The sequence below is a fragment of the Mirounga angustirostris genome, unplaced genomic scaffold (assembly GCF_029215605.1).
Source record: "Mirounga angustirostris isolate CCGP_5_RB_7025 unplaced genomic scaffold, mMirAng1.0.hap1 SCAF_4, whole genome shotgun sequence".
Taxonomy (NCBI): domain Eukaryota; kingdom Metazoa; phylum Chordata; class Mammalia; order Carnivora; family Phocidae; genus Mirounga; species Mirounga angustirostris.
In genome coordinates this window covers 176,480,308-176,491,973 of record NW_026991712.1, presented here as the reverse complement: position 1 = coordinate 176,491,973, position 11,666 = coordinate 176,480,308, and the positions used below count along the sequence as shown (strand labels likewise).

The window sequence follows — 11,666 nt, the reverse complement described above, 5'->3', positions numbered from 1 at the left end:
TCTGGAGCCCGGCAGAGGGCGGCTCAGGAAAGGGCAGCTACTCGCTATTCCGGGGCTCAGATGGCCCCGGGCCCTCTCCTAACACAGCGACCCTGAAGCAAAGTCGCCAGAGGCTGTCTGACACACAGCGAGCAGGAATGCCAGGCACCCTCACTCTGCCGCGCCTGCCTCCAGCCGGGGACTGGCCGGGGACTGCAGTCATCAGCTCTGCGAGTCTCTGGGTGCCAGCTCTTTTTTTTTTTTTAATTCATTTGAGACACAGAAATACAGAGAGAAAGAGAGAGAGAGAGGGAGAGAGCATGAGCAGGAAGAGAGGCAGAGGGAGAGAGAGAAGCAGGCTTCCCGCTGAGCAGGGATCCCGATGCGGGGCTCGATCCCAGGATGCTGGGATCATCATGACCTGAGCCGAAGGCAGACGCTTAACCATCTGAGCCACCCAGGCGCCCCTGGGTTCCAGCTCTTAAGGCCAAAAAACTAAGAGAGGCCAAGCGGTCTGTTTTAGGAAAGCTCAAGCTCCTCAAACGCGTTGCCCCAGCTTGCCGGCCGAGAGCAGACAGGCTCCATCTGGTACCGACAAGAACGGCGACTCGGATACGTGAGTCTTCCTGTGCTCGCGCCAGAAAGGGCCGCGCGGCCAAGGACGGCCAAGGACAGCGTCTGGCCAGGGGCACCTGAGGGTGGGTTTAAGCAGCAGGCAACACCTTCTCTTTCAATGTGTACTCAGTCATTCGTTTATTTCTCAAGATGTGCACACTGTCGAGTCGGCCAGGATAGCTCATGGCTCCTAGGTATGTACAGGTCCTTCCGTGGTTTGGGTTACAGACAACTTCATAGCTAGTGCACCACACACACAAGATAAAACAGGAAGCCTAAAAACCCCAAGCCACTCCAAGAAGACATGAGGGGAGAGGGAAGAGTGATGCCACAGCGTCCCGTGTGGAGGGAGTCAATGCACAGGAGGGAAGAACACGGAGGATGGAAGGCAAGCTAGCTTCGGTCTCTGCCAACGGCAGCTTCCATGTGCTGTTCAGGGGACTGAGTTCAACAGGTCCTTCAGGAAGCTCTCGGGATCGGTGACTTCTGACAACAGGCCTAGAAAACAGGGGCGGGCAGAGGTCCTTAGGCACGGGCATGCACAGCCCCCAGCCCCAGAGTCACGGCTGCCCCATCTGCGCAGAGAACACGGTATGCCCCGACAAGCTCCGACACGGCCACCCCCTGGGGCGACAGTCACCGAGCAAGCACTCTCGTTCTGTCAGAGGACTTAGCTGCATTCCAGAACTGGGCGCTACTGTGTGTTTAAAGGCGTTAACATGGCAGAGGCCGACCCTTCGGCCGCCTGGGGCAGAGGTCCTAACCCAGGTCCATGGACCACCACAAGGGGGGGCCTCCAGTCTGCTGACACTGAGTGCGAAGTGGAGGGGTCTCCTGAGGGGGAGTCCACGGCATTCAGCCTATTCTTAGAGGAGCCAGGGCCAAGGAAAAGCTAATACCAATGGCCCCAAGGGCTGGAAGGAAGAGAGCAGGGTACTAGGTCCCCGGGCTCAGCTGGACTTCATTCCAACCACTAGTCCCAGGGCGTTGAGTGAGCTGTCAAAGCTCAGGACTCTGCTTCCACAACTATTGAATGGGGACAGGAACATGTCCTGGTTCGATCACTGTGGGGATTAAATGAGGCCAGTGCACGGAAGGAGCTCAGTGGCCGCTGTGGTCCCCGCCCCTCCCTCACCAAGCAGGGCGCTCCCACCTCACAGCCGTGAGTGGTTAAGCCCGAGGCCTGGTGCCATCCGCTCTGAGTCCTCCCCCAGCATCCGCGCCAGTGGGGGGGAAGGCTGCGCCCACCACCCATGCTGGCTTTGGAAGGTGTTTTTGCCCTTGCACTTCAGTAGGGTGTGTCTGATGCTCTGAAATTTTCTACCAGTTTAAACAAAGTAATAAAATCATGTTGTAAAAACCGGACCCCGGAGTGAAGCCACAGAGGCTCCCCGCCCGTCAGGCTCCCGCTCTCCCCGGCTTCAGGCCGGGGGCGCTGCCACCAGCTGCAGGGCGGCCGGGAAGCCCCAAACCGAGATGGACACCTTCCTCCCCTGACACCTCTTCCTCTCTTACTCAGACTCTTCCGTTCCCACTCACAGCCCAGGTTCAGACACCCCCAGAGCCCTGGTGACAGGCAGAGCGCGGCACCGAGGACATACGTACACGGGCCACCTGCTCTTAGGCAGGGACCATTCCTGGGGAGAGGTGTCAAGGCTAACAGTTAAGACACTGAGCTGAGCAGAGCCAACACAGGCCCATGACCTGCTCAGCTTCCACCAAGGCCACCTGAAAGCACAGCCAACCTGGAAGTCCCAGCGCACGTGGGGAACACTCCGTCAGGTGGCGCTGAGCTGGGAGGAAAGCGGAATTCCCAAGGAGCATGGCTCCAGACCTCTGAGAGTAGGGTTCCCAGGAGACAGCAGATGGGAAAATGCCAGTGGAGGCTTACTCTTGACAGCAGGATCTGAGGAGAATTTTTCCTGGCTTCTCCACCCTTCACAAAAAGCAGGAGCGGGGCAGGTCCCATCCGCTTGGCCTTGGCTCTGGCACCGCCCCACGCCCACCCCCCAGGCCGGCAGCGACCAGGCTCTGATGCACCAGCACCCGCAGCCTGACAGGGCCCTCACGTTTGTAACCTGCGTGCATTTTCCCAACCACCTCCCCAGCTGTCAGCGGGGCTTGCTGATGAGATGTGAGCAAACTCTAACATGTTTGCAAGGAGGATGACCAATTTGTTGTACACAGCATCTGTCGCCGGGAGAGAACTAGGAACTTCCTTCTCACCAGCTGTGGGATGAGGGACTGTCCAAGGGTGTTCAAGATGCTCTTTGCTCTGTTTTCATATTTACCACTTATTTTTAGAATCAGAGTTGAACTCTTCCCCATTTCCCCAGGGTAGCTGTGACATAAAAAGTCTCAGTCCCCAGGCGCCTGGGTGGCTCAGTTGGTTAAGCGACTGCCTTCAGCTCAGGTCATGATCCCAGGGTCCTGGGATCGAGTCCCACATCAGGCTCCCGGCTCAGCGGGGAGCCTGCTTCTCCCTCTGACCCTCTCCTCTCTCATGCTGTTTCTCTCTCGCTTGCTAATAAATAAATAAAATCTAAAAAAAAAGTCTCAGTCCCCAAGAGGCAGAAAGAAGGCAGGTCAGCTCCACGTGAATTCTCTGAACTATCATAAAAAGTCAGGAATTTAAAAGAGGCTCTACCCATTTCTCAGGTATGCCCCCACAGGAAACACCTAATCTCCACAGCCTCGGTTACCCCATCTGTGAAGCGGGGGTAACCAGAGTACCCGCCTCAAACATGTGAGCAGCACAGGGCCTGGGATGCAGGAAGTCCCCGCATGTCCCAGCTGCTGTGTTTACTACCAGGGGCCTGCTGTTTACATCACTCTCCCAGACCTTGCTCGTGTGTCTGCTGCTGTGAAGATGAAAGCTAAGACCGGCCCCACTAAGATCACATGGGTTCCTCTGGAGAAGATCTTTGAGAGATAAAACCCTGACACTGACCAGCCGCATCGACGAACTCCGAGAAGGTCTCCACTGGCATGAACTCCTCCTGGAAGGTCTTCAGGGCTTTGTCAGCAGCTTCGTAGATGGGCATGTCATTGTGGCGGATGTATTCCGCTAGAGAGCAGGACCAGCCTCCCTCCGTGTTACTGGTAGGCACCTTCTACAAGAACCAACAGGAGACAGGCCCGGGGCTGGATTACTTAATGCCTCAAGTCAGTCAGGCTTGTCAATGCCAAAAAGCAGCCCTCTTCCCTCCCCCCACATTAAAGTTTCCCTGGAGGACGTGTTTTGCTTCTAGGAACAACAGAGTCTCGTGTCATTCCTCCGGCAGCCTCTTTATGATGCACCGTGTGACGTGACTTCCAAGCTACAAGAGACCACTCTTCCTTCCTGCACAGGTCACATCGGCATTTCCCCAGGAAAGGCACACTCTCACCATGCTTCAGCTGAGCGGTCCCACTCAGACCATAAAAGGAACCACCCCCACACCCCAGGGTTCTCTCAAGGCAGAGGGCAGTGTCCCTGTGAGCCGGGCTGGCGTGAGTCACACTCACACGAGGCAATGCAGGAACCCAGACAGAGGGGACAAGAGCCAACAAGGGGGGCCTCAGAGGGAGGTGGGCCTGCAGCAGGCCTAAGACCGGGTGAGAGGAGCGGCCTTGGCTAGTCGTACACCACACATGGAAGGCTGTAAGCCGGCATGCAGATCCCTTCCACGGGAGGTGGTTCGTTCGCGGTGAGCGGCCGCGGAGCAGGCTCAGCTCCAGGAGCACAGAACTTTCACACGCTTGCAGAAACCAGCCGAACTTCCAGTGGCTTCCCTACCTTAAACATGTTGTAAATGAGATCAACGAGGGCCCAAAAGAGAAGGGAAGAGCGGTAGGCAGAATAGTCCTTCACTGCCTTGTCTGTCAGCCTGGAAAAGAAAAATCCGATTGCATGCCCATGAAGACCCTGGACTGATAAGCACAAGGACAGAGCAGAGCAGGACGGTAGCAAGGCCAGAATCACATTAATCTGTGCGCCACTCCATTCCCTCCACCTGCCTATCTTGTCAGAAAAAAGCAGCTGTGGGCAAGAACCTCTGAAGCCTGGACAATGATCCATGAAATACTCATCCTTCGTACAGGTGAATCAAAGCCGGGTGGACATAAGGTGCACGTGGCAACCCAAGACCACTACCTTGAGGACACACCAAGGAGTCCCATGTGTCCCTGTGTTCAGCCCCCACACAAGCCCTTGGACTCGCTGGGACCTCATAAACGAAGCAGGAAACAAGGTTCTCCCTCAGTCCGGACATTCCCCCCAGGAGAATTTTCACAAACAGTCAGCAGACCCAAGCCAGCCAAACACAGGAATTTGGCAACCACGGGCTGTGTGAGAAAGACAGCGAGCTGTGGGGGGGAAACTGGTGCTGAGCAAGAGTAATATCTAGGATGGAGGGTGCAACCGACACCTCCTAAATCCTGGGTAATCCTAGAGCTGCCACCACACCCCTCTGCCTCTGTCCAGGACCATCTCCACTTAACCCAGTAATTCAGTGCAGGATGAGAGGCCAGCAGACCCTCAGAAAGCTGGGGGCAGCCTGTGACACCGTCCCCTCTTGGCAGACACTGCTGGTGTGAGGAGCGATGACCCTAAATCACGGTGGTAAAGCCACTGTGAAATAGACAGCCCAGACCCCCCTCTGCACTGGCAGTGAAAGATCCGTCCTAGGATTCGGCTTCTACCACCCAAGATCTACAGGAGGTTTTATTTGCACACTGCCCTCACATCTGCAGTAAGTAAAGGCTAGATGAAACCTTGTCAGGGAAATCCTGTATCTTACCACACGCTGGAACAAAGCCCGTAACTAAAGGGACTAAAATTTAGTATTAAAGTGTGTATATGTAAGAATCAGCAAAGTGAGACAGGCAGAGAGGTTATTTACCACAGAAGCCAAGACTATCCTGTATGGGCCTCAAGCAAAGGGACTGCTGAGCAGAGGATGGGCCATCTACCCCTATATCCAATAAATATAAATTCATTAAACAAAAGTAAAGTAAAACAATAACGAAGTGAGACAATTCTGTTTGCTACAATACTCTTCCTATTCCCTCCCTGCACCCCAATGTCCTCCAAAGCACCCACTCTCTCCATGGCCCTGCGTGGAGACTCTGCAGCCTTAGGCAGGCCTGGGGGTAAGGGAGGCACACAAGACGCCAGATAAGGCTCTGATGGAAGCCTAGAAAGTCCCAGTCCTAACTACTGGCAAGTTCCTGGCAGAGAAACTCTTCTTCAGTTAAGAGATGCAGAAGGTCAGATTCTCCTGTGCAAATCCCTAGATTTTGTTATCGGCTACTGCCTCCCACCCCATCATGGACTCGGGACAAAGTCTCCTGCCAGGGACACCACCCAACCTCCAGGATGACACCCTCTGAGCATCCCTCCAGCACAGTCTCTCCTTGGAGGGTGTCCCAAATACGGGGCTCACACCCGGCTCCTTCCCCGCTCGGGCCTCCACCCCACACCAGGTTTGGTGGCTGCTGTGCTGTGGTAAGCAGGAATCGTGAATGACCTGCCCAACTTAATTATTTCAGGCTAATTAGCAGAGGTGACTAAACCGCCACAGAGAAAACAGCAGCTGGGAGCGAAGCCCACACGGTGTTCCTGCATCAGCTGTGGCCCCACGGGCTTCTCCTGAACCACCTGGGACTGTGCCGTGTTCTGGTCTCCCTGCTGAAAGCAGAAGAGCTCCCGTGCCTTCAGATTTCACACCTGCCACTGAGAGCCAGCGCCCCGCATACAGCCACTTTCTGTGCCACGGAGACGGGCTGAGCCTGCCTTATCAACAACCTGGTATCTTCCAGGTCTAACTTTTGATTTCTAGCAGCTAGTTCAGCATGAATGCTTTGAACTCTGGGAAACACTGGAAGGGAATAGGTCTGGAATTGGGGCAGGGGTGAGGCAGGAAGCTGACAAGACTCGCCCCCTCCTCCTCGACACAAAGCAGCTGGTACTGGTTGGACTCAACAGCAGAGCCCTGACCTGGTCTCTCTGAGGGTGGGAGGTGCCTGGGACCAGCAAAGAGGGCTAAATCAGAGCTGGTGGACGCGAAAGTACCAGGTGTGCCAATCCAGGCACAAGGCTCTTCCCCCCTGGTCTGTGCCCCCTTGGTCTGTCATTGTCAGGGGCTGGTAACCTCCTCTTCCGCTCCCTTGTTGGCCTGCAAATGTGGAAATGTTCCCTCAGATCCGAGCAAAGGCAGACAGACGAGCACAGATCTTCCACTCCAGGGAAGCGGCAGAAGCAAGCTGAAAAACCTACAGCCTACTCTGGAGCCCAGGACACGCAGAGACTGTGCAGGGCCACCACAAGCCTAGAGTCATGCCCATGGAGTCCATGCAATGTGTGGAAATCCGCAGTCATCTCAAAGGGCTTCTTGTTGTTTATAGTTGTTTCTCTCAAGATGCCGCCCATTTGACCCAAATCACAGCACAAGGTCATGAAAACAAAGACACTTCCTTCCTGAAATGTCGTTCCTTCTTTGGGACATGTCCACATGAACAGAAGAAAGGCTCATGGAACATGGGGCAGACGGGATAGGAATGTGAGCAAGGAGAGAGATAATGAGCTTTTCGTGATCAGAAGAGAAAATCCCCAGTGCAGCCATGCGGAAGCCTTCCCAGTTAATGGCCAGCCCAGCAGGACTGGGAAAAGCCAGTTACCTACCCTAGCTCCCTCCTGGCCCTAATTCTTCTCATCAGTAGTCTTGCCCTGTGCCTGGCTGGCTGCTTCTCTGAAATCTTCCACACACTGAAGCCTGGCTCCACCTTTCCAGTGGCTTAACACGAGACCCAGAGGTAGCCAGGCACCTGCCAGCCACTGGGCCCAGCCTCTCAGCAGGGCAGACTTGAGATGAGAAAGGGCAGAAGGGACTGAGTTGAGCAAGCAGGCCCTCCCTTAGCACACATGGGGAATACACAAAGCAGACACCAGGCAGCCTGGAAGACTGAGCCAAGGCAGAGACTGACCTGGTGGCCCCCCCTGGAGCCACTGCCCGGGCCTGAGAGGTCACCAGCAGCCTCCGCAGGATTTCCACACGTGTGGCTCTCCACTTCTCGGGGGGCAGGATGTGGAGGGCCAGGACTGTGAAATAGTGGGGCCCATCCACTTCAAAGGCACTCTCCACCCACTTCTCCTTGGGCTGCTCCAGAAAGCCCTGGAGGTTCTTCTCTTCTCGGGAAGTTGCTCGGGTTCTGGAACAAAAGGGTCATGATGAAACCAGGGTAGAAGGCACCAGCAGCAAGAGAGAAGGAGATTTGGTCAATTTCTCATCTTCTTTTAAGCTTCTGGAATGCTTAGATCATGGAGCACGGCCACCCACTCTTGACTACCCCTTCCACCCCCTCCCCGAGGGCTGCAGCTTCCCTTCTAAGCCCTTCTTGGTGGCATTTTCCTTGCCCCCACCCCACCCCCCATTCAGCTCTGACAACTTGCTGGCTCTTGAGCCGCCTGCATATGGCGGGCACACTCACAAATACTCCACCATCAGAGTGTCCTAACGACTCTGGAAGGTGACAGCTGGCACCTTTTTACCATGATAGCTGACGCCTAGAGAAGTGCAGTGACCTTCCCAAAGCCAGCAGGTCCGTAAGTGAGGGAGCCCAAGTGAGCCCAGATTCTGACTCTGTGAGCCAGCCCGTGTTCTCGCTTGGCCCACGCAGTCCTCACAGCTAGGTTGTCTGTGCTACGTCCACAGCGGTCCCCTCTCTGGGCGCTCCGTTTCTGTGTTTCCCTATGTGTCTGCGTCCCCTCCTCCATTACAACAGCTACTTCTGGGCAAGCACGGCTCCCTGTTCTCCCTCTTGCCTGAAGCGTGAGGACGTGATCATGAGCCTCACTACCAGGCACCACTCTGGGAGCATGAACTGGATCATCTCACCTAACCCTGACATCGGCCCTAGGACAGAGGTACTACCCCGATTCCACAGAAGGGGAAACAACAGAGAAGACGAATTTGCCCAAAGTCACGTACTGGGGAGTAGAAGAACTGAGCTTCGAACCCCAGCAGCCTGGATGCTGAGCTGGGCCTCCTCATTCTCAGTCCCCATGAACGCCCCCCGCCCCCCAACCCCTGGCCACCAGCTTCAGCAAGTGGCCACTGGAGACCTTCCTGATCACATACTCCTGACCCTATAGCCTGAATGGTGCTCTCACAACAAGGGCACTTGATGCCCTATCCTCATCCTGTGGGAGGAGAAGAAAACAGGACCCCAGTAGCCACGGGGATGGAGTCCCCAGGCCTGTAGACAGCACTGGCAGAGAGTGGACCGTGGGAGGGGATGGTGTGAGGACACCCTGCTTCCTTCCGCTCCTGAAGAACAGACACGGATGGCACAAATGGGACCTTCCCAACTTGACTTTCCAGAACGGGGAGTCAGAAGTGCTCTACCACTGCAGCACATGCCCAACTCTGCTCCACTTCAGTGCGACCTACCTGCCCGTGGACCAAATGTGCCACCCAGGCCCTGCTGTGACCACACTCACACCACAGTGGAGCGACCAGCTAAGTAAGGGAGCGGCCAGTGGCTGGGCAACAGTGCCTCCCCATGAAGCTTCCAGGTCGGCTTCTAACTGACCGAGAGCCACGGCAGGGCGGACTCCCACCCTGACCAAGGGACTCGAGCAGGAGTTACTAGTACCGGGCACCTGGGAAATCCAGGGCCACCCGGAGTCGCTGGCTCCCTTCTGCTGCCTCTGCACGGCTGCGTTTCCCCTGGAGTGGAACAAACCGCTCCGCCTCACAGCTGCCAAGAGACAGGTCTCCACAAAGCCAAGCGCTGTCAGAGGCCCACAAACACTGGTAATTAGCACCGCTCAGGGCTGCAGCGGTCTGGACAGTGGGAACATTGGTGCTGTCAATGATGTGCGGGTTTCTTCTGACGGTCTCCACAGCTTAGCAGATGATGTCACACACTGACAGAGACCTGCCCGTGCACGTTTTTAACAATGAGGGCTGCGGTCTGGAGGTCAGCCTCCTATCTCCCCGGGAAATGGGAGGGAAGGGGAAAACAACACTGTTGAAGACAGCAGACCAGAAAGGACAAGACACAGATTGTCCTCCTGCCTCAACTGCCTGCAGCAGCCTCAGGCAGACTGCACACGGCCTTTCAACAGCCGGCCGGTTCCCTGCCCAATGCAGGTGTCAGACTCTTGTGGGAAAACAGGGCCTAAAGCACAAAACTGTGCAAACTAAGAGCGTAAGTATATTAAATCTCCTAATTTGCTTTTATAAATCTGGGCCGAAATGAATGGATACTATTCTCTACCCTAAGTAATTCTCTAAAATTACACTTTTTGTTATCAGACTGACTACTCCATGTAGGACAGTTAAAATAGATAAAAATACAAGCCCTCTCTCCTCATGGCTATCAGCTGACTTTCTCAGATAATCTTCAACACTCCCTGCCCCTCAACTTGCCAGAAGCACTGTTCACTAGAAAGGAAACAGGGATGGCAAGTCCAGTCCTCCATTTATGAGAAGGGTCCCTGGTTCTGCCGCAGTCCCTGGTTGTGAAACCCTCTCCCGTTACACCTTGTGCGCTTGACGGTGACTGTGTGCAGCTCTGACCCACGGCCTCCCCCATCCAAGAGCACCAAGTCCCGCGAGGAGTGGAAGCTATGTGGCAGGGAAGCTAAGGAGGTCCTTTGGTGGTCTGGCCTCGACCACTTCCTGCTCCCCTCTGGGCTGAGAGTGAGTCCAAGGACACAGCCTTCGGCTGCCCACGGCGGGGGATGGAACTGTTCTGGAAAGGAAGTCACCTTTATCACCTTATTCTGTGGGACTCCAAAAAGCCACAGATGAACATGCCTGCTTCAGCAAAGGCTACCTTAGGTCAGCCCTATGTTCCCGAACAAACGCGGGCAGACATGAGAAAACTGAGACCACGTTGGGCAGAGGGGCACAGGGGGGCCGGCCGGACGCTGCCCAGCGGGGCTGAGATACTGACGTGTTCAGGACGTAAAGCACAGTGTGAATGATGTACGGGATCAGGTGGATGTTGCTCTCCCGACCGCCCCCGCCAGTGTCAGCGCTGAATGACTGCTCCATGGCGAAGCGCAGGAAGAGCAGCTTGATGTCGTGGATGTTGAGCTGGTACGTGGGCTCCCGCTGGCCCGTACATTCCTGGAGGTAAGTGTTGTGCCTGGGGAGCAGGAGAACAAAGGCCGTGAGCAAAGCAAGTTCCCTGGGGACAGCCCGGCTTGGAAGGCAGAGCCCCCTCGGCTGGCATGGCCCGATGGTGGAAAAGGCCCCACAGGCAGACAGAGGAGTGAAGGGCCGAGCTGAGGACGGCCATGGGCGCCTGCACGAAGATGGGAACAGGGGACATTTCCATTTCTGCTGGGATGGAACGAGATGCTCTCCAAGCTCTGAGGTGAACTTGCCAGTTTTAGGGGGCCCACTTCTTGATGGACAAATGTCATAGAACGTATCGTGGCCAAATCTGGAAGTACATCTTGGAAGAAGAAATGTGGAAGGTATTCATTCTGACATGGTGATCTATCCGTAAGAATCTTTTCAACCGCCAAATGAAAGGTATTTTTCTACATCAATATATGCCACCATCAGTCTGGGCTCTGCCTGACTGTGCGACCTCAGGTAATTTACTCGACCTCTCTGTGCCTCAACTTCTTCATCTGGAGAATGTGTGTAGTAACAGCACATGTAAGCATCTCAATACATTGTCCATCATCATTACTGCCAGGTGCCTTTCCATCCCTGAGCCGCCTTTTTTTTTGAAGATTTTATTTATTTATCTGTCAGAAAGAAAGAGGGAGGGAGAAGCGCACAAGCAGGGGGAGCAGCAGGCAGAGGGAGAAGCAGGCTCCCTGCTAAGCAGGGAGCCTGATGTAGGACTCGATCCCAGGACCCTGGGATCATAACCTGAGCCAAAGGCAGACGCTTAACCGACTGAGCCACCCAGGTGTCCCATCCCTGAGCCTTCTAATAGGACACAGGGTGGGGAACCACTGCCCAAAGCACCGGCAAGAGTGGGGACCTCATCAACTCTACTCTGGATTTGAGGACGAGGGATGCTTGAAAGGAGCCTGATATTCCCCATGCCACTGAGCTATT

At 55.2% G+C, this 11,666-nt stretch overlaps 1 protein-coding gene across 10 annotated transcripts in view; it reads right to left on the bottom strand.

Moving 5' to 3' along the window:
- Nucleotides 1–702: 702 nt before the first annotated feature.
- Nucleotides 703–11,666, bottom strand: part of UBR4 (ubiquitin protein ligase E3 component n-recognin 4) — a 130,593-nt gene continuing 119,629 nt past the window's right edge. For 9 of the 10 annotated variants that reach the window (XM_064589835.1, XM_064589836.1, XM_064589837.1 and 6 more), the window contains 5 exons: nucleotides 10,540–10,734; nucleotides 7,561–7,785; nucleotides 4,373–4,463; nucleotides 3,545–3,707; nucleotides 703–1,092 (listed from right to left, as the gene is read on the bottom strand). In XM_064589835.1, coding sequence (XP_064445905.1) covers nucleotides 1,028–1,092; nucleotides 3,545–3,707; nucleotides 4,373–4,463; nucleotides 7,561–7,785; nucleotides 10,540–10,734 — 739 coding nt within the window. In that variant the 3' untranslated portion in view covers nucleotides 703–1,027. Of the gene's footprint in view, nucleotides 1,093–3,544; nucleotides 3,708–4,372; nucleotides 4,464–7,560; nucleotides 7,786–8,697; nucleotides 10,336–10,419; nucleotides 10,735–11,666 lie in introns of those variants that run through there. The other variant, XM_064589844.1, reaches the window with a different exon arrangement.